The sequence below is a fragment of the Macrotis lagotis genome, chromosome 1, assembly GCF_037893015.1.
Source record: "Macrotis lagotis isolate mMagLag1 chromosome 1, bilby.v1.9.chrom.fasta, whole genome shotgun sequence".
NCBI lineage: Eukaryota > Metazoa > Chordata > Mammalia > Peramelemorphia > Peramelidae > Macrotis > Macrotis lagotis.
In genome coordinates this window covers 694,180,545-694,204,332 of record NC_133658.1, presented here as the reverse complement: position 1 = coordinate 694,204,332, position 23,788 = coordinate 694,180,545, and the positions used below count along the sequence as shown (strand labels likewise).

General features: G+C 37.7%; 1 protein-coding gene across 1 annotated transcript in view; it reads left to right on the top strand.

The window, feature by feature from the left end:
• Positions 1-14,717: 14,717 nt before the first annotated feature.
• The window catches only part of LOC141507783 (BBSome complex member BBS5), a 34,015-nt gene continuing 24,944 nt past the window's right edge, over positions 14,718-23,788 (top strand). Inside the window, exons 1-5 of the mRNA XM_074215766.1 lie at positions 14,718-14,850; positions 17,776-17,858; positions 21,130-21,195; positions 22,382-22,431; positions 23,232-23,359. Coding sequence (XP_074071867.1) covers positions 14,792-14,850; positions 17,776-17,858; positions 21,130-21,195; positions 22,382-22,431; positions 23,232-23,359 — 386 coding nt within the window. The 5' untranslated portion in view covers positions 14,718-14,791. The remainder of the gene's footprint in view (positions 14,851-17,775; positions 17,859-21,129; positions 21,196-22,381; positions 22,432-23,231; positions 23,360-23,788) is intronic.

Sequence of the window (23,788 nt, the reverse complement as noted above, 5' to 3'; positions counted from 1 at the left end):
GTAATAATTACATTACCTTAGTAGAGTCACAACCTCTTCTGAGGACTTCTGATATCTCATCAGCTCTAAATCTATAATCTTATTATCACATGTTGCCCACAGTACTCTGGGCTCAATAACTGATTTTTTTTAAGTTTTTGCAAGGCTTGCCCAAGGCCACACAGCTAGGTTAAGTGACTGAGGTCGGATTTGAACTCAGGTACTCCTGACTCCAGGGCTGGTGCTCTATCCACTGCGCCACCTAGCCGCCCCATAACTGATTTTTTTATAGCTCCATTCAGGCCAATTTGAAGATGGCACTTTTCTATTTGCAGTGGTATCACTAGAAGAGACTTCCAAATGCTTCCTAAACAGCTGCTTAGATGTTTGGAGACCAAGGGGAAAGTACTCAAAGTAGATCCTGCTACCATTCTTGCCCCCTTGTCTGACTGCCAAAAGAGGAGTTCTTTTCCCTCTTAGTCTCTTCCAATAGACATCAGAGAGAAGAGGAGTCAAAAGAAAGGGAAAGAGAAAGTAATCTCACAACTCTGTGAGATATTTAATGCAAACATTATTGTTCCCATTTATAGATGAGGAATATGAGGTTTAGAGAAATCAAGCCTTGGGTCTCCCAACTAGTAATGTAAGACCTAGGATTTGTACCAAGGTCTGCTGATTCCAAATCCATTGTCTTTTTCCACACTAAACTATACTGCAAAAAAAAATATAAAAACTGTCACTCTCTGGGTCTTTATTATTGCTATTATTTGGTGCATGTCTGTGATTTATTCCATCAAAGGTTCAAATGAAACAGATTAGCAACTCATCAATTCATCTCTAATTTATAATCCTAAGAATTTGCCTGACTTTTGTCTCTTTTTTTAAAATTGAGTCAGTCAGGGAGGTGAGAAGGAAGGAAAATACATGTTTGTCCACTGAAAACAAAATAATTTTAAGAAGTTATCCAAAGGACTCATTTCTAAAATATACACAGAACTGAATCATATTTTTTTATTTTATTTTTTTTTTAGGTTTTTGCAAGGCAAATGGGGTTAAGTGGCTTGCCCAAGGCCACACAGCTAGGTGTCTGAGACTGGATTTGAACCCAGGTACTCCTGACTCCAAGGCTGGTGCTCTATCCACTGTGCCACCTAGCTGCCCCTGAGTCATATTTTTAAAAGGAAAAAAGCCATTCCCCAATTGACAAATGGTCAAAGGATATGCAAAGGCAATTTACAGATGAGAAGATCAAAGCAATCCATACTCATATGAAAAATTGCTCTAAATAATTAATTACTAGAGAAATGCAAATTAAAGCTTCTCTGAGGTACCACCTCACACCTCTCAGACTGGCCAATACAACCAGAAAGGATAACGATCATTGTTGGAAGGATTGTGGGAAATCTGGGACACTATTAAGCTGTTGGTGGAGCTGTGAATTCATCCAGCCTTTCTGGAGAGAAATTTGGAACTATGTCCAAAGGGCAACAAAAATGTGCATACCCTTTGATCCAGCAATACCACTACTGGGTCTATACCCTGAAGAGATGATGAAAAGGGGTAAAAACATCACTTGTACAAAAATATTCATAGCAGCCCTGTTTATGGTGGCAAAGAATTGGAAATCAAGTGAATGTCCTTCAACTGAGGAATGGCTTAGCAAACTGTGGTATATGTATGTCATGGAACACTATTGTTCTATTAGAAACCAGGAGGGACGGGGATTCAGGGAAGCCTGGAGGGATCTGCATGAACTGATGCTGAGTGAGATGAGCAGAAGCAGAAAAGCATTGTACACCCTAACAGCAACATGGGGGTAATGTTCAACCTCAATGGACTTGCTCATGTCATCAGTGCAACAATCAGGGACAATTTTGGACTATCTGCAATGGAGAATACCAACTGTATCCAGATAAAGAGCCATGGATTTTGAACAAATTTCAAGGACTATTCCCTTTAATTTAGGGAAAAACCAGATATCTTATTGTCTGATCTTGTTATCTCTTATACCTTTTGTTTCTTCCTTAAGGATGTGATTTCTCTCTCATCACATTCAATTTGGATCAATGTGCAACATGGAAACAAAATAAAAACTGACAGATTGCTTTCCGTGGGGGGGAGGGAAGCAAGATTGGGAGAAAAATTGTAAAACTCAAAACTCAAATAAAATCTTTAAAAATTAAAAAAAAAGATGTCCAAAGGCAGTGAGACATTAAATGATTTGTCCATGATCACATAGCTTATGTGTGTCAGAGTAAGAACTAAAACACAAGTCCCCCTGACTTCAAGCCTGGTCCTACAATCCAATATGCAGTATGTGAGCAGTTCTCTAACTTTTGAGTCTTCAGACTACTTTAAACTCTAAAAAATTATTAACTCCTCCAAAGATTTTTTTATGAGTTATATTTATCAATATTTTCTTGTTATCTAATTGTATTCAACTCTTAATGAACTAATTTGAGATTTTCTTGGCAAAGATACTGGAAGGGTTTGCCATTTCTTTCTCCACCTCATTTTATAGATGAGGAAACTGAAGCAAACAGGGTAAAGTGATTTCTCTAAGGTTATATAGCTAGTAAGTGTCTGAGGCATGATTTGAATTCAAGGAGATGAGTCTTCCTGATTTCAGACTCAGCATCTATCCACTGTACCACCTAGCAACCCCTATCAATATTTATCACATAGGAAAATAAAGCTGATATATTTTTAATTATTTATTAATTCATTTAAAATAATTCTATTACAAAATTACATAAATAATATATTTGTATTGAAAAAGACTATATTTTTCAAACCAAAAAATTTAGTGAAAAAAGACAATGTTTTACATATTTTTGGAAATTTATTCTTTAACTTAATAGAAGACAACTAGATTCTCATACTTCCTTTTGAATTCAATCTGTTGCAATGTTGTTTTGGTTAGAGAAAATCTGGCTTCACAGAGATAGGTAGTTAGTAAAGGGAGGCATATTTTAATGCCTGAATCTTAGTATTATTATGGAAATACTCTTGACCTCAAAAACACCTGAAAGGTGGTGCAGTGGATAGGACATTGGCCATGGAATCAGGAGGACCTGAGTTTAAAGCCAACCTCAGACACTTAATAACTAGCTGTGTGACCTTGGGCAAGTCACTTAAACCTATCGCCTTTCAAAAACAAAACAAAAACCCTGAAAGGGTCTCAGGGACCTCCAGGAATCTGAAGACCCACTTTAAGAACCACTGCCCAATATCATGCTACTGCTTTCTTTTGCATTAATGAAGAATATAATCAGATTATTTATATATTTTGGTTTTCTGATGAAAGTCAATGACTAAGACCTCACTACATTTCTTCCTCTAAGAAGAAATTTTTTCTCCATGGAAATAATAACATATTTATGTAGAACTTTAAGATCTGAAAATCACTTTATTAACATCAACCTTTCAAAGTAAGTGCAATTTGCAATAATCTCGTTTTACAGTTGAAAATGTAGCAGGGAGTAGCAGCTCAGTGCAGGGGATCTTACAAGAATCAGTGAGGGTTGATTTATCAGTGAAGAAATCACAAGGCTTTCTGATTGAAAAGATTATGAAAAGGCATAAATTCTAATTCACAGTTTACTGCAAAAAAAGTCCTTTTAGGAGGCAGCAAAGGTAAAGAGAATGAGTTTTTAAGAAGATAGAAAAGTTTACGCAAAGAAGAAAGAATTGGGGTGGCTAGGTGGCGCAGTGGATAAAGCACTGGCCCTGGAGTCAAGAGGACCTGGGTTCAAATTCGGTCTCAGACACTTAATAATTACCTAGCTGTGTGGCCTTGGGCAAGCCACTCAACCCCATTTGCTTTGCAAAAACCTAGGAAGAAGAAGAAGAAGAAGAAGATGGAGGAGGAGGAGGAGGAGGAAGAAGAAGAAGAAGAAGTAGAAGAAGAAGATCAAGAACATTTAAGGAGAGGGAGAAGGAAAGGGGAAGGGCAAACTGGATCCAGCAGCTTGAAGAAGGAAAGATGGGCATTTTCAATGTTCTTGGGGTAGGATACTGTGAAGTTAGGCACTGAACTGGGAGGAATTAAGAGGTGGGATCAGGGCAGCACCAGGAAAGGACTAAGGAGTGTTCCTGTGCATGTCTGGAAGGATGTAGCGTGATGTATGATGTATAATGTATAATGTATGATGTATAACTAGGAAAACCTAAACAATATTTTAGACAGGATTACCTAGCAGACTAGTACAGAGTCAATATAGGAAAGGTTTAACAGTTTCAAAAGATAAACTATTTTAACAGAGTGTATGTTTGCTAGGTACAGGATTACATAGCAAAACTAGTACAGAGTCAATTTAGGGAACATTTAACAGTTTCAAAAGATTAACTATTTTATCAGATTGTCTATTTGCTGGATACATTCCTTGCTTACAGGGGTTTGTTTGCTTTCAAGCAAAGTATTTTAACAATATAAAAAAAAGGAAAAGATTATAATATTTATCTCAATACAGAAAAAAAGGAAAAAGATGACAATATTACTCTCTGCACAGATTTCCTCTACATCAAAAGTACTGAGGCTCAGATAGATTAAAGGACTTTTACATAGTCACACAGCTATCAAATGTCAGAACCAGGGTTAAAAACTCAGATCTCCAGAAACCAAATACACAAGATGTCATGTTTTAAAACCTTATCCCCTTCATTTCTAAAGGAGCATTTCTTTTAGGCAAAGATGTTTCAAAATGGGAGACATAAGGGGAAGATAAACTCAATGATATCTCAGGGATAACTAACTATATAAACTTATTTTCCCTCATGGTTCTCACTATATTGTCTATCTATGAAAGCAATAACTTAATATTATTACATTTCCTAAAATACATCTTGCCCCAGTCTCTCATACAACACATTTAAACATGTCAGTTTAATAGAAAGAACCTAGAACTAATTCCTTTAAGGAACATTCTCTCCTTTATTCTCTCCCTATTTTTAAAATTTTCTCTGAGATATGGAATTTCCTTTTTTCCCTCGAAAAGGCACTTCAACAGATCTGAGATATCAAAGATTGATAAGACAGAGAATAGCCCTTAGATCCTCTAGAGAAAAGATTTCAAGGATATAGGCAAAAATCTCAAAGGATTAAAAGTAGGAGCTGGGTTGCAATTTTCACCACTGGAGAGAGTAATAATAATAATGATGATGATATAATAACAGCAATGGTAGCAGTAATAGTATTAATAACAATAATAATCACTAACATTTATATAGCACTTTAAAACTTGCAAAGTACTTTATACATGTTTTTTTCTTTGATCTTCAACAACCTTCCCGTAGTTGATCATCACCAATTTAACCTATGTATATCTTATTTTACATAGTTATTTGCAAGTTATCTCTCCCATTGGATCCTGAGCTCCTTTAGGACAGGGTCTCTCTTGTTTCTTTCTTTTTGTTTCCAGTGCTTAGTACAGTGCTCAGAACATAGTAGGTGCTTAATAAATATTTATTGACTGAAGGAATGACCCTGTGAGATAGGAGATATTATCATTTCCATTTTACAAATGAGGGAACTGAGAGAGGCAGAGGTTAAGAGACTTGTCTAAGGTCACACATCTAGCAAGTGCCTGAGGGGTAATTTGAACTCTAACCTCCTAAATTTTAAATCCATCACCTGGCTGCTTTTTCTATTATTCCACCCATGTTATAGGAGCATAAGGAGGCTGCACAGTCCTGAAGGTCAATTTGTACTTTTATTTGTTTCATGGGCTTCTGGTCAAATACTTCCTCACCAGGTACTGCCAATAGTTTTTCCATACTTAGCTAGGCTATTTCACTTAAGGAGCAATTTTGTGCCTATCTAACCCTAAATAAGATTGTGAATATTCTTTCCTGACTTTCCCTCCTTCAAGATTTTTAGTGTTGGGAATAATATAAAGAAAACCTAGTTGTTTCTTTCTTTTTTTAAATATAATTTGTTCATTTCATTAAATATTTCCCAAATACATGTTTAAAATTTTTAACATTAATTTTTTTTAATTTTATGGTCCAAATTATTTCCTTTCCTCCCAGCATCTCTGAAAGAAATTATTGTTATTATATGATTATATTAATAACTGAATATTAAGTCAGAATTTAGGTTTTGCTCTATTTCCTTTCAAGTCTTAGTTCCTGTAAAAGGTCATTCCATTTCTGAAGGATGTGGCTGGTTGATAAAATTACTCCTAGTCCTCAAAGTGCATGCTTTTCAATCTCTATCCAACTAAGAGGCATAACTTCTGTTTAGAGTATAAAGAAAATTCATTGTGGGCAAGTTATTACAAGTTATTATACAGGGGAAAGAAGCCCTTGTCCTAGCTCATGAAGGAGAAATCAACCAGAAAGGTCTAGGTGGAGATAAATTAATAGATTCTTCAGTCCAGATTTCTGGAGGCTGCTGAGTCTCATGATCAAGCCATGTTCTTAGCAGGAGGAGCTGAAAACTTTTAATCTACCTCCTCATCAAATATTGTCAATGGTGAATTTTGTCCTTTGCTTTAAGAACAGCAGAGGGTGAGGTCACCTTTAATCAGATCAATTTAACAATTGTCAACTATAATTTTCTTTAAATTAAAAATGAAATAACAAAAATTTAACTCTATCCATGAAGCTTTATTTTCTAGGATCTTACCAAAACCATGGGTGGATAGAATCATTAAAGATATCAATCCTGATACAAAATTGGGGGGGGGGGAGCATTTTATACAGAAAGGACAAAGAATCATAAAACTGAGTGAGGCAATCAATGAAATTTCATATAGATGACATAGTTCTACATTATGATCCTCTGATAAGTTATAAGATTTGCTTTAAATTCCTATTGATAAGAATTCCATTTAGGTTGGAGGGGGAATGTTTACAAACAACCATAGAATTGCTCTCTCCTCATCCAAGAAATCTCTTATCTTGTGTTATGTTGACCCAGGTAAAGGAATTTATTGGTGCCATTACAAAGCTGAGCAGATAGTATTGACACATGTTAAATCAACATTCATATGAAGAAGACAGGCCTTGACATGATATTTTAACATTTTTACACTGAGTCAATTTTTTTTCAGATTTGTAACTATTAGTTGGAGGCTGAGAAACCAAATTTTTTATTAGAAATATAGAATAAGACTTAGACACAATTGAAATGGATATTTAGAGAAAACTCCCTCAATTGTAAACAGAACAAAGCTTTCCTTCTTGATCCCATTATGATTTCTTACAACTATCTCCATTACTTTGAAGGTCTTTTAGGATATAACACTTCTTTTACTGATATGTCTAATGTCATTTACCCCGCCCCATCCTCAGTTGCCCTCTCCTCCCAATTTGCCCTGAAGTCATCCTAGGGGAGGGATCAATACCCTTCTTTGACTGGACAAACTAGAAGTGACTTTTCAAACCCCATCTTCTTAATGATCAAAGTTATTTACTGATCTCCATTTGGGGGAGTCTGGTTCTCTTGCTAGATCTTTCCCCAATACAAGTCTGCATAATCCTTGACTTAGAGGAATATCAATAAATGTGTTGATTAATCTAATTCTATTTTGTTTCTTTCTTTCTTTTCTTTTTTTTTTTTTTAGGTTTTTGCAAGGCAATGGGGTTAAGTGGCTTGCCCAAGGCCACACAGCTAGGTAATTATTAAGTGTCTGAGGTCACCTTTGAACTGAGATACTCCTGACTCCAGGGGCGGTGCTCTATCCCCTGTTTTGTTTCTTTCTTGACTCTGAAAGGTTAACACCTTTATTTCCAACAGACCAAAACTCAGTGAGGACCTCTGGCAGACTCTGTCATAATGTCCACCAATTCCAGTTGATTTTCAGTTCCCTTTTAGAAAAGTATTTAAAGTTCTCAGGTTCTCCATTACTGGTCTTGGGTTACTGAGAGAAACCATTGAGCAATACTTTATTAATTGTGAGCTAGCCTCATTAATAGAATGGTTATTAATTACCTAGAAATTCTATCTCTGGGTTTTCATTTGTCACATCCCTCATTTCTTGAGAAGGCAGGCAATATGATATTGTTTATATATGTAAAGTCATTTAAACATTTCCATATTAACCATGTTGCATAAAGAAAACACATACACAAACAAGAAAAATAAAATTTTAAAGAGTATGCTTCAATCTTCACTCAAAGTTCATCAGTTCTCTCTCTGGAAGTAAATAACATTTTTCACCATGGGTTCTAATTGTCTTGGATCATTAATCAGTGTCACAATCGATGATCCTTGCAATATTGCTGTTATTATGTGCAATGTTTTCCTGGTTTTCCTCACTTCACTTTGGATCAGTTCACATAAGTCTTCCCAGGAAACCTGGATTTTTCTAATCACTTTATGGAGCCCCCAAATCAGTTTATCAGTTTCCTTTGAACAAATATTTCATCTCCCTAGTATAAGCATTTCCTCCATATTATTTCTGCTAGTTAACAAAAATCATATAGTAGGCAAATGTGATCTCATTTCAAAGCAACAGATATAAAATGAAAGCTGGTACATCCAGTTAAGGGGGAGAATGACTTTGTTAGGCAGTAGAGAACTCAGAGAAATTTATTTTTCCAAGGGTCAGCTCTTTTCGTAACAGTCTTTGATGTTCCCATCAACCCAACTTGTAACTGTTTCTTTTTTGCTTAACTTCACTTCTTCTATAGCACTTAACTCACTCTTTAATTTCTTGCCTCCCTAGAGGCAATTCTGAACTAACTCTGAATGAACTTGTAACTTTTGCAGTAACCTGTAAATTAAAATTTAAACTTTTTCTTACCCTTCTGAGTCAGAGAGCCTTTTGATTTCTTCACTGATAAAAAAAAAACAACATAGATCCTAGCAAGCCTCCTCCTCCAGTCATTCTCTCAACTTCAAGTATTTAAAGGAACCTAAGTAATCCAAGAGGTGAGGATAGAGTACATGAGCGGAAGGGAGGGGATTGAGAAGGGAGAAATAAAAAACATTAGATAGGAATCATTGGGAATTAGGAACATAATAATATGTAATAAACCTAAAAGGTAGGCTGAGGTTAGATTATGAAAGGCTTTAAATGTCAAACTAAAGAATTATTATTTTATCTTAAAGGTACAGCAAGTCACTAATTTTTTTGAGCTGGAGAGTGGCATGATTTGCACTGTAGAAATATCAATTTGTCAACTGTGGGTATGGAGGATGGATTAGAGAGGGATTAGAAATGTGGCAGAATACTAGTTAGAGTTGGTTGTAACAGTCCAAGTAAGAGGTGATGAAAAAGAGGACAGCTGAAAAGAGGACACACAAAAACTGAGTAAGTAAAAATCAACAAGATTGTAGAGAATTAGAAAGTGTAGAGTTATAGATGATTCCATTATTGCAAACTTTGGTGACTGAAAAGGTGAGGTGCCATCAACAAAAATGAGGTTAGGATAAGGAATAAGTTAGAGGGAGAAGATAATCATTCTGTTTTGAACTTATTGAATTTCAGGTACATATGAGAAATCAATGGAAAAAATGTCCAGTCTAGCAAGTGTTGATGATGATGAAAAATTGGAGGTGTTGCCATAAAGATGAGAGTTCTTAAAAGTGAAAAACTCATGACTAGCCCTGGAGTTGTAAAGCTCAGGATTTTTATTTTACAAACCTGCATGGTTCATAGAAACAACATACAGAGCTAGGAAGAATTTTGTTACAAGCCTGGAAACAACATAAGAAAGAACTTAAAGGAAAGAAGAGAAAAGGAAACAACAGGGAACCTAGAAGAGGAGAGAAGAAAAGCTTAGCTCAAAATAAAACTGGTTACATGAAGCTCCATATTGCTCCAGAAGCATAGGCTGGAAGCACTGGTTCTAGCATAGAGAGGAAAAAATGTCCATCCTGCAAAGAAGAAAAGAGGAAAAAAAAGAAAGAGCTCCATTTGGGAAGAATGCTTAAATACATTTCCATAGCAAGTTGGACAAGGATGCTGCTTGCGGAGTGTTTTAGAAACCAGCTCCAGGTATTCTCAATACATATGCCACAGGATGGCCTCCAAAGAGTGGATAGTGTTCTATGCACTAGTCTTTCCTGTCCCAAAGGGTATGACCTTCAAGTCCATCATAGTCATTTCCTTGTACCCTGCTTCATTGATACAGAATGAAAGCTCAGGGGAGAGAGTAGGGATAGAAACATGCCTGGGAATTATCCACGGAGAGATGATATTTGTATAAGAGAGAATCTTTGTCCTTCATTCTTGAAGAAGATGGATGACATCACAGTGTGATGTCTTGACTCAGAAATTGAAGTGGATTTAAGTGAGACAAAGTTGAACAAAATGGTCAGCCTCCCCCTTTCTTCCTGAGTCATCAAAGACCAGGGGCAAAGCAGAAGTCAAGACAACTGTCAATAACCCTGAATACACTGGATGATGTTGGTTTTTTGGGTATCTGACCAAGATCTAAGCACTCCGTAAATGCTGGCTTTAGCCATGTTCATGCCAATTGCAACAAATTCTTCTCATCTAACTATTTCAATCAAGGAAATATTTATATGCTTGTGAAGACACTCCACTAGCTGGGATTGTGGTCTATCAGTTACCCTCAATCTGGTTTAAGTGGGCAGTGAGGTGACTCAATGGATAGAGCACTGACCTTAGAGTCAGGAGGACCAGAGTTCAAATCCATCCTCAGACACAACACTAACTAGCTGTGTGAATATAGGCAAGTCATTTAACCCTGATTGACTCGCATCCAGGGTCATCTCCAGTCACCCTGAATCATATCTGGCCACTGGATACAGATGACTGGAAGAGAAAGTGAGGCTAGTGACTTTGTACAGCACACCCCCCCTCAAATTCAATTCACATGTTTGTCATGGTATCACCTCTCTAGTTGTGGTCTTCTTTGAGAATGAAGCACAAACATTATTACCTGGTTTAGCCCTTCTACGGAGGTGATTTACCAGAATGTAGTTGTTATGCATGTTACAGTTTCTCATAGCCACAGGTGAGAGCTGAGTGCCAGGTAGATATCAAAGGCAAATGAACAATCATGAAAAGTTCTTGGCAAGCCAACAGAGGTACTAGGTCCCATTATAGAAGCATGGGGTACACCCATAATTATAATTCAAGATACAAATGCTGTTCCAGCAAGGGAGACTGAAAAAAAGTGCTTTGCTCTTGAATAAGGAGGGTCAGAGAACCTTATATTTATTAAACCACAGTCATTTATTTATTATTTCCATGACACTAATAACGATCTTTCTTCCTAAGTATATCTTCAAATGTCATTCAGACATCAGTAATTCAGATGTCACCTCAGTTGTTTACTCTTGTTTTGGAGTCATTCACATACATCATTATAATCCCTGTTGAGCAAGTTAGCTTTCAGACAAGTACCCTTAATCCTGGGATTCCATCCTAGGCTCTGTTGACCTTTCTCTTGGCTGAAAATATTAGTCTTCATTTTTAGTTTTTCTTTCCTCTTCAATTCTTCATCCCAGATCCCAGATAATCAGTCATAAATCAAAGGATCCTAGCTTTGAAAGTATAATTTTTCTACTGTATTTAATAAAATTGAATTAGGACCAACTTTCTACTTCCTCATCAAAAAATCAATCTGTGTGGAGATCTTTCTCAAAAACTTGCCCAGCCAGTATGGCTAAGATCTAATCAGGCAGAACAAGAAATTCTAAATTAAGAAAATAGGTGCATTCCTGCTCATTGTGACAACAGGTCTAGGAAAATGTGGATTCTCCCTCTTTGACCATGATTTGGGTGCTCAAGGTTACATACCTCAGGACCCTCAATGTAATGTAACTCACCTCTCATTTTAATATTCATTTTTTCATTAATCGTTAACCAATTTCAGATTACCACCCTCAGGAACACTCACTTTTCCAAGGGTCTGTCACCATGAGAGTCTTCAGCATTCCAGAATGATAATGACTTCTTTTATTAATAAAATATTAGCTTTGTTAATAAAAAAAAAATTTCCCAAAAACTCTCTGGAACTTTTTATGTCACAATTTAAATCTGGAAGAATCCTTAGAGATCACTTAATATAAACACCTTCCTTTTATAGATGAAGAAATTGTCTTAGAGTGGTTAAGTGATTTGCCATGTGACAGGGCTGATATTTGAACCAAGATGCTCTGACTAGTAGCCTGACCCTTTGTACTGTATCATGCTACCTCCAAGCAAGGATTGGTTGGTTGGTTGGTTCTTGTCCTTTGTTATTGAAGAAGACCAAAATGACATCACCATATTTGAGACAAATTACAGTTTGTTCAACTGTGGCTGATCAGACCAATAAGATCTTGGAATGCTCTACCACAGGTTGGGCACAAATAGTTCATGTGAATGCCTGGGGTGGTTACTCTAACCTTACATATATCATATTTCCTCTGAGCTGTTTCAATTCAACCCTTCTCATAGAGTGCAGCACCCTCACTGATGGGGGCACGCTGTGATGATCAGTCCTGTGCTAGTATCTCCCATGTTGCACAATCAGTTACCAAGTTCTTAAGAGAGAACTTCAAGGAACCTCAGTATCCCTTCCTCTGACCCTCTTGTGAGCATTTGCCCTTTGTAAGTTCCCCATAGAATAGACTTTTTGGCAAGTGTAAGTCTGATGTTCTAACATGACCAGTCCATGGTAGTTGCACTTTGTAGTAACATTGGAATGTTCAGCAGTTTAACTCAAGAAAGGACCTCAGTGTCTGGTACCTTCTCCTGCCAGATGATCTTCAGAATCTTCCTAAGACAATTTAAATAGAAGTGATTCAGTTTCCTGATGTATCAGCTGATAGGCTAAGTTTCATAGGCATATAGCAATGAAGTCTGCACAATGGATCTGTAGACCTTCAGTCTGGGAGTCAGTCTAATACCTCTTCTCTCCCATACTTTCTTTCAGAGCCTCCCAAATACTGAGCTAGCCCTGGTAATGTGTGTATCCACCTCATTGCCAATGTGTACTTCCCTAAAAAGGGCACTGCCACAGTATTCAAAACTTCTCCATTTGCTGTAATTATGGTTCCACATATGAATGGTGTGGAGCTGGTTGATGGAGTGTTAATTGTTAGATTGAGGAAGGAAAGGAAAGCCTTAATAGCTTCCACTGAACCACTAGGTGTGGTATCAGACTTTGTGTTCCTGTATTGGAGTCAGTTCTTGTCCAAGTCTCAATCACACAGCCCTTAATTTTTTTTTTAAGTCTTTGCAAGGCAATGGGGTTAAGTGGCTTGCCCAAGGCCACACAGCTAGGTCATTATTAAGTGTCTGAGGTTGGATTTTGAACTCAGGTCCTCCTGACTCCAGGGCCCGTGTTCTATCTACTGCGCCACCTAGCCACCCCTACCTTAATTTCTTCAACACCATAAATGTGGATTCAGTATGTTTTGGGCAGCATTGAAGTCCTCTTTCGATACATCTTCCTGACTGCTAACTTATTTCTCTACTCTGACTCCAGTCTGCCATTCCCCATCACCATTCTGTAGTTTAAGGGAATGGGGAGTGTGGCGGGAAGGCAAGAGTGACTTTTTAGCCCAAATGAAAGTTACTCTAACAATGGGAATTTTGGGAGTTTCAAGGACTGAGGTGCTGGGGAAGAAATATTTTAGGGTTATGGGAGGGGGGAGATGTGCATAAAGCACAGGAAGGACCATTTGATTGGCAGAGAGGGGAGAAGGGAAGAGAGAGAAAAATAGGAAGACTAAGGGCTAGCTAGGTGGTGGAGTGGATAGAGCACGGGCCCTGGAGTCAGGAGGACTGAATTCAAACCTCAAACCCTTAATACTTAGCCAGCTGTTGGGGAAGCCACTTAACCCCGTTTGCCTTGCAAAAAGCCTAAAAACAAAAAACAAAAAAACAAAAAACAAATACTTAGCTAGCTGTGTGACCTTGAGTGAGTCACATAACTTTATTGTCACCCAGGTTGAGAAGAACTTTTAAATGTTTTATTTCAAGTTTCACCCCGCCAAGGGAAGAACTGACTTTTGTAATGGGAGTGAAAGGGGGGGGGGAGCCTTTTCTTAAACCTACAAATCGTTTTAATTCTCTTCTCAAATTCACCGGGGAGCCTGGATGATATTCTGAGGAAAGTAAGGCTGCTCCTGGGTAATAATGAGAAAGTAAAGAATTAGGTAATTCTTTAAATTAAATTTTTTTTATTGTATATAATTTTTTAAAAATTGTATACAGGGGCAGCTAGGTGGTGCAGTGGATAGAGCACCGGCCCTGCAGTCGGGAGGACCTGAGTTCGAATGTGACATCAGACACTTAATAATGACCTAGCTGTGTGACCTTGAGCAAGCCACAACCCCATTTGTCTTGAAAAATCTAAAAAACAAAAACAAAAAAAATTGTAAAATTCAAAACCTTACAAAAAAATGATAGGTACATCTTACCATTGCGTATAATCGGAAAACAAATAAAATGTTAATAAAAAAATTAAAATTAAAAAAAACTGTATATGCTACAACATAGCACTCTTTGGGTTTCGCCCGCAGCCGGCATAAAGGGGGCGGAGGCGGCTCCCTCCGGGTGGCAGCGCGCCCTCCTAGGAGTCTCCCCAGGGGTGCGCCCCTTGGGCTGGGGGGAGGGGCTGTCTTTCCCGCTCTGGTCCCGGGCAGCTCTGCCTGCTCCGCAATGCCGGGCTTTGGGCTTCGCGGAGTTCGCAGTCGCGGAAGGCGAGGGGAGGGCCTGGGGAGGGGGCGGGGCCGGCAGCCCGACGGAGGGGGGGAGGGACGGGCGCGGGCGCGCGGAAGGCGCAGGCGCGAGGCCCCCGCCTGACCCCTCCGGCTCGCCGTAGCGGGCGCGAGAGCGAGGCGCGGTTGCCCCGGCGCCCGCGGGAGGCGGCCCGGGAGCCCGCGCGGAGCCGGGCTGCCATGTCCGTGCTGGACGCGCTTTGGGAGGACCGGGACGTCCGCTTCGACGTGTCCGCCCAGTGAGTACCGGGCTTCGCCCGAAGAGGCCCGGCTCTCCGCGGCTTCCAGGGAGCGGGGCGGGCCGAGAGGCCGCCCCGCCCGGGAGGCCGCCGCGCCGACCGCTGGGCCGTAAACGTGTATTTATTTATTTGTTTGTTTGTTTGCTTATGATTTTATGTGAGTTTTACAGTTTCCCCCTCTTACTTCCCTGCCCCACCCCCTACAGAAGGAACTTTGTCAGTCTTTACATTGTTTCCATGTGTGATGAGAGAGAAATCATATCCTTAAGAAGAAACAAAGTATAAGAGACAGCAAGATCAGACCATAAGATAACAGGTTTTTTCTAAATTAAAGGGAATAGTCCTTGGACTTAGTTCAAACTCCACGGCTCTTTCTCTGGATACAGATGATATTCTCCATGGCAGACAGCCCCAAATTGTCCCTGATTGTTGCACTGATGGAATGAACGGGTCCATCAAGGTTGATCATCACCCACATGTTGCTGTTTCACTCAGCATCAGTTCATGCAAATCCCTCCAGGCTTCCCTGAATTCCCCTCCCTTCTGGTTTCTAATAGAACAGTAGTGTTCTATAACATACATATACCACAGTTTGCTAAGCCATTCCCCAATTGAAGGACATTTACTTGATTTCCAATTCTTTGCCACCACAAACAGGGCCGCTATGAATATTTTTGTACAAGTGATGTTTTTACCTTTTTCATCATCTCTTCAGGCTATAGACCCAGTAGTGGTATTGCTGGGTCAAAGGGTATGCCCATTTTTGTTGCCCTTTGAGCATAATTCCAAACTTCTCTCCAGAAGGGTTGGATGAGTTCACAGCTCCACCACCAACAGTGTAATAGTGTCCCAGATTCCCCACATCCCTTCCAACATTGATCATTGTCCTTTCTGGTCATATTGGGATAAACATTTATTAAACGTCTGCTTTGTGAAGACTGGCAGACGGCCTCCTGTGGGGGTGGGGGAGGGAACATTGTAAAACTCAGAATAAATACAATCTGCAAAAAAGAAAACAAAGAAAAAAAATGAGACATAAAAGCACCCAGGCCTGGGGCCCAGGGGGGGCGGGGCGGGGAGGAGGTGCTGACCAGGTGCTGGGATTACCAGGGATCAAGAAAGGCTTTTTGAGATGGGGGAGGGAATTCCAAGCAGCTTGGGGTTTAGGGGGTCAGCCTGGGTGAGCAGAGCCCTCTGTAGTAATAGGAATGCTTGGAAAAGGGTAGCCCAGGGGGGGAGGGATGAGCATGAGCTTGGTTATGGCTACTTCTGTTCTGTTCCTGTCACTGAGCTTGACAAAGGGAAGGGATCCACGGGTCAGGCTAGTCCAGCCCTTAGTTTAAGTTAAGGTGTCTTTAGTACTTCCAGTTTGAGATGTCTGTGGATAGGCAGCAGGAGATGGGAGTCAGGGAATTTTTTTGGGGGGGGCTAGATAAGATCTGAGAATCATCTACCCAGAGATGATAATCCAAACCCTGGAAGCCGAGATCCTTGAGGAAGAAGAAGAGAGCCGGAGACAGAGTCTTGGGGAATAACCATGATTAGTGGTCATGACCTGAGTGAAGATGCGCAGGAGATCAAGAAAACCATCAGAGTGCAGCACACAGAAACCCTATAAAGGATTCAGTATCCCTGCTGGACAACAACAGCCTCTTAAATGATCTTTTTCTTTTGTACCTCATTTTAACTCATTTACACTAATCTTCTAAAAACTTTTGTTTTTAGATTTTTCAAGGCAATGGGGTTAAGTGGCTTGCCCAAGGCCACGCATTTAGGCAATTATTAAGTGTCTGAGGCAGATTTGAACTCAGGTCCTCCTGACTCCAGGGCCTGTGAGCTATCCACTGCGCCACCTAGCCACCCCCTAAAAACATTTTTTCAATAAATTATTATCCTGTTCAAAATCTTCTATTGACTATTTTCGCAGGATAAAAATCTCTATTCTAGTCCTTTATTGCAGTTTTCCAATTCCTTGGAATCTACCCATTTCTCAAGGTCCAATTAATGTCCTACTTGTTTTTATGACACTGGATTTGAGAATGGGAAGGGATGTCAGAGACAATCTAGTATAATCTATACTTGAAAAGGACCTCCCACTATGACAAACCTGATAAGGGTCCATGCAGTTTCTCTTTGGAGGCCTTCAATGAAGGGGAGATCTAATACTTCCTTAAATAGTCCATTGTCCTTTTGAACAGTTCTCTTAATTGTTAGGAAGTTTCCCTCGATATCAAACCTTTTCCTTTGGGGCTGCCTTCTGGTGCTCAAAATAGTCAAATCCTCCTTTCCTGGAGCCTTTCAAATATTTGAAAGCAGGGGCAGCTAGGCTGTGCAATGGATAGAGCGCTGGTCCCAGAGTACCTGGGTTCAAATCTGGCCTCAAGACACTTAATAATTATTTAATTGTGTGATCTTGGGCCAATCACTTAACCTCATTGACCTCCAAAAAACAAACAAGCAAATAGATATCTGAAAGCATCTATCTTATGTCCCTTGTGTCTTCTCCATATTAAATGTCCTTTGTTCTATCAACCAGTCCTCCTATGACATAAACTCAAAGTAACTTTCCAATTGTCTTCAGATATTAATGTTAAATAGGATAAGGACAGAAAGATTACTGGGGCATTCCACTGGTAAAATCCTGCCAAGCTGACAGTGAACTATTCTATCATGTAATTATGTAATGCCTTGCATTATCACTTTATGAGTATATATATATATATCTTGCATAATTAACTAAATTCTAAGTTCCTTGAAGAATCTGGATTTTGTCATCACTTTAAATTTAGATATTGTACAGAATTAGTAGTCAAAATGTTTGTTCAGTAAATGAAAGCATTATAAACTACTGCATTATTTGTAGATAAAATTTTGTAATTTATTTTCATTGGTGCTGAAAATGTAAGGACTTTATATTTATTTTAGACAAATGAAAACAAGACCTGGAGAGGTCCTTATTGATTGTTTAGATTCAATAGAAGACACCAAAGGAAACAATGGCGATAGAGGTGAGTGCAGTTACTGGTATTAATTTATCTTTGACATTTATTTGTTTGATTTGTTAGATCCTCTGAACTGAATTAAATTTCATTTAAATGTATTTATATTAAAATGTTATTAAATCAATATGAAACAAGGGCAGCTAGGTGGCACAGTGGATAGAGCACCGGTCTTGGAGTCAGGAGTACCTGAGTTCAAATGTGGCCTCAGAGACTTAATAATTACCTAGTTGTGTGGCCTTGAGCAAGCCACTTAACGCCATTGCCTTGAAAAAATCTAAAAAAAAAAAAATCAATATGAAACAGTATTACTGTTTATATATTACTTATTTGACTATTTAATTCTCTTTTCTGCAATGCTTAAATATGTTTCTGTAAATATTCCCCAGTTTTCAGGGAACTGAGAATAAATTATACAGTATATCTATATAGTGATTGTTTGTATAATAATGAATTTATATAGTTATATTTGTTTGCATAGTAAAAATATCTAATATCTAGACATAAAATATCTCTAAAGTAATCTATTACTGCATCTAATAATACTAGAGTAGTAATAATCTGTATTTATAAAGATTATATAATTTTGTCTACTTTAACTGCAGTAATATCTATCTCTGTAGTAGTGATAGAGTAATAGTAATAATTATCGACAGGGAATTGAGAATAAATTTTCCACAAAAGTAATTCAGTGCTCTCTTTTATTCTGATAAAAATCTCTTGTTGTATGACCTTTATTCTTTCTACCTAATGATCTGAGTGGGTGGTATAACATTTTTTCTATCCATAAACATTTATTTTACATGTGTCATGGGCAGTACATTGTACTGGGCACTGTCAGGGTAGGACTGAATTTATTTATACTAAAAAATGTAATTTGAAGAATGCCCCTTAAAAAGGGTATCATCAGGACAGCTACATGGTATAGTGACTAGAGCTCTGACTCTGGAGTCAGGAGGACCTGAGTTCAAATTCAGCCTCAGACACTAAATAATTGCCTAGCTATGTGATATTGGGCAAGTCACTCAAACTTCATTGCCTTAAATAAAAATAGGGGCAGCTAGATGGCACAGTGGATAGAGCACCGGCCTTGGAGTCAGGAGGACCTGAGTTCAAATGTGCCCTCAGACAGTTAATAATTACCTAGCTGTGAGACCTTGAACAAGTCACTTAACCCCATTGCCTTGCAAAAAAAACAAAACAAGATAAATTTAAAAATTAAATTTAAAAAGGCTAATAAAAAGGTATCATTCCCTAATTTTTGCTGTTCATGTCCTCATTCTCACCTTCCTCAACCCCAAACTCACAAAGTTCTACTCCAGATCTGGCTGTTTCTTCTATTGTATTCTCTAGAATGTTCATTCTGCAAATTCCCTTTCATGCTTCCTCTCTGCTTTTTCTTCCATCTACTGGCACTCACTGATACCACTTCATTCTCCTGTCCCCATGATACTTAATTCCTAGCCATCCATTTCACTGCTAGCTATAGCTTTACCTTTTCTCATACTTCCAGCTCAATGATTCCAATGTGGTAATGCAGTTTATTCCTTATGCCCATCACTATTTTCTTTTTTCATTTGTTTGGGGTTTTTTTGTTTTGTTTTTTGTTTTTGCAAGGCAAATGGAGTTAAGTGACTTGCCTAAGGTCATATAGCTAGGTAATTATTAAGTGTCTGAGCCCGGATTTGAACTCAGGTCCTCCTGACTCCAGGGCCAGTGCTCTATCCACTACCCCACCTAGCCACCTTCCCATCACCATTTTCAAACCTTTCCTCTACTTCTCATCACTCAGCAATCTCTCTTCCTTTATAGTACATTCTATTAAAATTTCTTGCCCAGTTCATATCAGGATGACCTTTAATATCAATATCCTTCCTTTCTCAATGAGTTGAGGATCTGGCTCACAGTCTCACTTTAAAATCTAGTTCTTGCCTTCATACCAGGGAACTTCAACATGTATCTAGAATACTTTTAACTTACCAATTTATCGATCTATTCCTTCACTGCACATCAACTACCTATAGTCTCATACCCTTGAGAATTTATGTTCAGTGTCTCTGAAATTTTATTTTCTGATAATAATAAACTCTTAGCATTTCATCTCACCCTGTGCCTTTCTACTCCCTGTGATCTGAAATCCCTTTTACTTTTATTCTAGTTACACTATCCTCCCTTCTCTTGGTTCTCCTGTTCAATGTCACACTGCTCTCTACTCTTATAATCTTATTATCTGATCTTACACACTCACACATTACTATATCTCACCTCATCTTACTTCTAATATCTGCCTCCTTTACTCCTACTTGTGCTGTTGAACAGAATTGGTAGAAGTCACAAAACTGTGGACTATGAATTTACATTCTTCAATCTTAGCTAATCCTCACTGCAGCAAGACAATCCTTCTATTCCTTCCTAATTGTTCTCTGTACTCAACACAGCATATCTTTTCTTCTCTCCTCAATCCTCCTACTAACCTTCCTTTCTCCCACCCCAACCTGAAGATCTCACTTTGTACTTAACTACAAAAAATAGAAATCATTCTCTATAAACTCTTTTTTTTCTTCCCTGCTGCTCAACTCAAATGCCCATTACATTTTTAAGCTAGATCCTCCTTTATTTGAGTCTCCAATGAAGAAGTGGTCCTTCTTCTTGCCAAAACCAAGCCCTTTATCTTTCTTTTAGCTTCTTGAAAATATTTTGTTAATTTAATATATTTTATTTTTTTCCATAATTTTTTCCAATAATTTTTAATATTTGTTATTTTAACCATTTTGAGTTCCAAATTCTCTCTCCTTCCCTTGTCTTCCCCTCCCCTCTTCCCAAGACAATAAGTAATCAGAAATAGGTTATGCATATGCAGTCATGGAAAACATTTTCACATTAGTCATTTCATACAAGAGGACTCAAAAAAATAGAATGAAAGAAGAAAGTGAAAAATAGCATACTTTATTCAATCTGTAATCAAACAAGATCACTTGTATAGTTAACCATAATTTTTTTAACTGAGGAAATAAATGGGTGGTATAGACCTAGCTTTCAGTCTTGACTTTGAGTACTTATTCTCTTTGAACCTTGGCTTCTTCAGTAAAATTAGATAATTTTACTGCTCACTTCATAATAGTGGATAATATAAGATAATATGTATAAAACACTTTAACAGTTACATGTTCTATAAATGTGAGTTTGTTATTTATATGAAAAGTCATAGATTTCATATTTTACAGATGTATTACAAATTAAAATCTCTAGACAGCTAAACATTTCAGTTCTTTTATTTCAGGTAGATTATTAGTGACAAATTTGAGAATTATATGGCATTCTTTGGCATTACCCAGAGTCAATCTTTGTAAGTATTATATTTAAATTAACAAAATCTATGAAGTAAATTACTACATTCATAATTGTTTATAATGCCTAACAATGTATTCCATGAAAGGAACTTTCTTATAAAATATAAAGAATTCTATAGAGTAATTAAATTTTGCATCATAATACAAGTATATTTTTCTACATTATTTTTTTTTTCAGCCATATCATATTTTCTAGAAATGTATATAGGATTAGGGCTTCAAAGAAGGGAGTTTGGGTTTTTTTTTTTAAGAAATTAAACACTTAGGGGCGGCCAGGTGGCGCAGTGGATAAAGCACCGGCCCTGGAGTCAGGAGTACCTGGGTTCAAATCCGGTCTCAGACACTTAATAATTACCTAGCTGTGTGGCCTTGGGCAAGCCACTTAACCCCGTTTGCCTTGCAAAAACCTTAAAAAAAGAAAAAAAAAGAAATTAAACACTTGCCAGATGGCTCTTTCCCACATCTCCGGTGTGATTCCTCTTTGTTTTGTGATTTTTTTGATACGTATTTTTTTTTAAGGTTTTTTGCAAGGCAAACAGGGTTAAGTGGCTTGCCCAAGGCCGCACAGCTAGGTAATTATTAAGTGTCTGAGACCGGATTTGAACCCAGGTACTCCTGACTCCAGGGCCGGTGTTTTATCCACTGCGCCACCTAGCCACCCCTATGCCACCTAGCCACCCCGATACTCGCTTTTGACTTAATTTTTATAACCAATAACCTGTTTCCATTAGCTACAACAAGTGAATTCTTAGTTCTCATAACGATGTAGTGGTAAAGTCATGATAAATTGTGTTTTTGATCTTTAAAACAATATAAAATAATATAGTCTTAGGGTTTTCCATTAATTATTGTGTAATATTTCTGTTTTCCCACTATCCCTTGCTATATTTTTTATCTGGTATAAAAATGCCAAATTTCATTTAAGTTTATATTATGTGAATTATAAAGAAGCAGACTTCCCACATCCTGTTTTTTTTTTAGAAAAAAGGCAAATAAGTAATTACTTATAATTCTCCTTTTCCTTTCAAAAAAGTATACTGACAGTAATTTATGAGTTTTAAAATACATTTATTCCACTGTATAGTTGGTGTTTAAAAGTGTAGAAAGATGTACTTTGTTTCTTGAAATGTGTGTTCTCAATTAAATTTACTTTAACATTCATATTTTATTTTTTAACTTTAGCTGTTGGCTACAACTGTATAATCAATATTACAACAAGAACTGCTAACTCTGTGAGTATAAAAAGTATGAAACTTATTAAAGTTGTTAAAAATGTAATAGGCAGGGGTGGCTAGGTGGGGTAGTGGATAGAGCACCGGCCCTGGAGTCAGGAGGACCTGAGTTCAAATCCGGCCTCAGACACTTAATAATTACCTAGATGTGTGGCCTTGGGCAAGCCACTTAACCCCATTGCCTTGCAAAAATCTAAAAAAAAAAAAAAATGTAATGGGCAATAGTTAAAAGTCAGTTTGTTAAAAAATATTGAGGTAGTTTGGAGAATAGATTGAGCATTAGTTTCAAGACCAGGAAGACCTGAGTTCAAATCCTTCTTTGAACACATTCCAGCTGAGTGACATTGGGCATATCACTTAGCATCTCTGTGCTCCAGACAACTTTCTGAAGTCATAAATTTTTTTTTAAGTTTTTGCAAGGCAAATGGGGTTAAGTGGCTTGCCCAAGGCCACACAGCTAGGTAATTATTAAGTGTCTGAGGTCGGATTTGAACTCAGGTCCTCCTGACTCCAGGGCCTGTGCTCTATCCACCACACCACCTAGCCACCCCGCTGAAGTCATAAATTACAGAGAGGTTGCCAGTTTGCATTAGATGAAGGTTCTTCCTTATCTAAGAGTCTTTGTATCAATGGAATTATAAGTCTAGTCTTTAGCCATTAAATGAATAGCAAAGATATGTTTTAGATCTGTAATTATTTTAGATTTGTATTTGCATTTTAACCTAGCTTTTTTCACTGTTATCTAATAATTACCTGTGAAATAGAAATTATTAATAAGCATTAACAATTTATTCTTACAGAAATTAAGAGGCCAAACTGAAGCTCTTTATATACTAACAAAGTGTAACAATACTCGTTTTGAGTTTATATTTACAAATGTGGTTCCTGGGAATCCTAGACTTTTTACCTCTGTCATTGCAGTACACAGGTATGGTTAAAAAAGTTTTTGAATTACTAGATACTTTTTAGTTATTTTATATCAAAGAATATGAATTAAAGTACAGAGAAGAATAGAATATCATTTTCCCAGAATAATAATGTGAAATAATATCCTTATAAGAAATCTGACAAAAGTATATTTTTTCATCTCATTTGTAAGTTGAAACATTAAAAGTTTTTCCAGGATTCTTATTTGTTCACAGTAACTAGCTAGATAAAGAGAAATGGAGAGTTGCATTAATAAAAGCTTTCTCACTGGAAAACTGAGGAATTTTGGAAAGTGCTTTTCTCTCAACAGAGAGGTGGTCAGTTTATTTGTTTTTTGTTTCTTTGTTTGCCACAACCATTGGATCAAATTAGCACTATATTTCAGAAACTCTCCCAATTCTGTGTGTGTGTGTGTGTGTGTGTGTGTGTG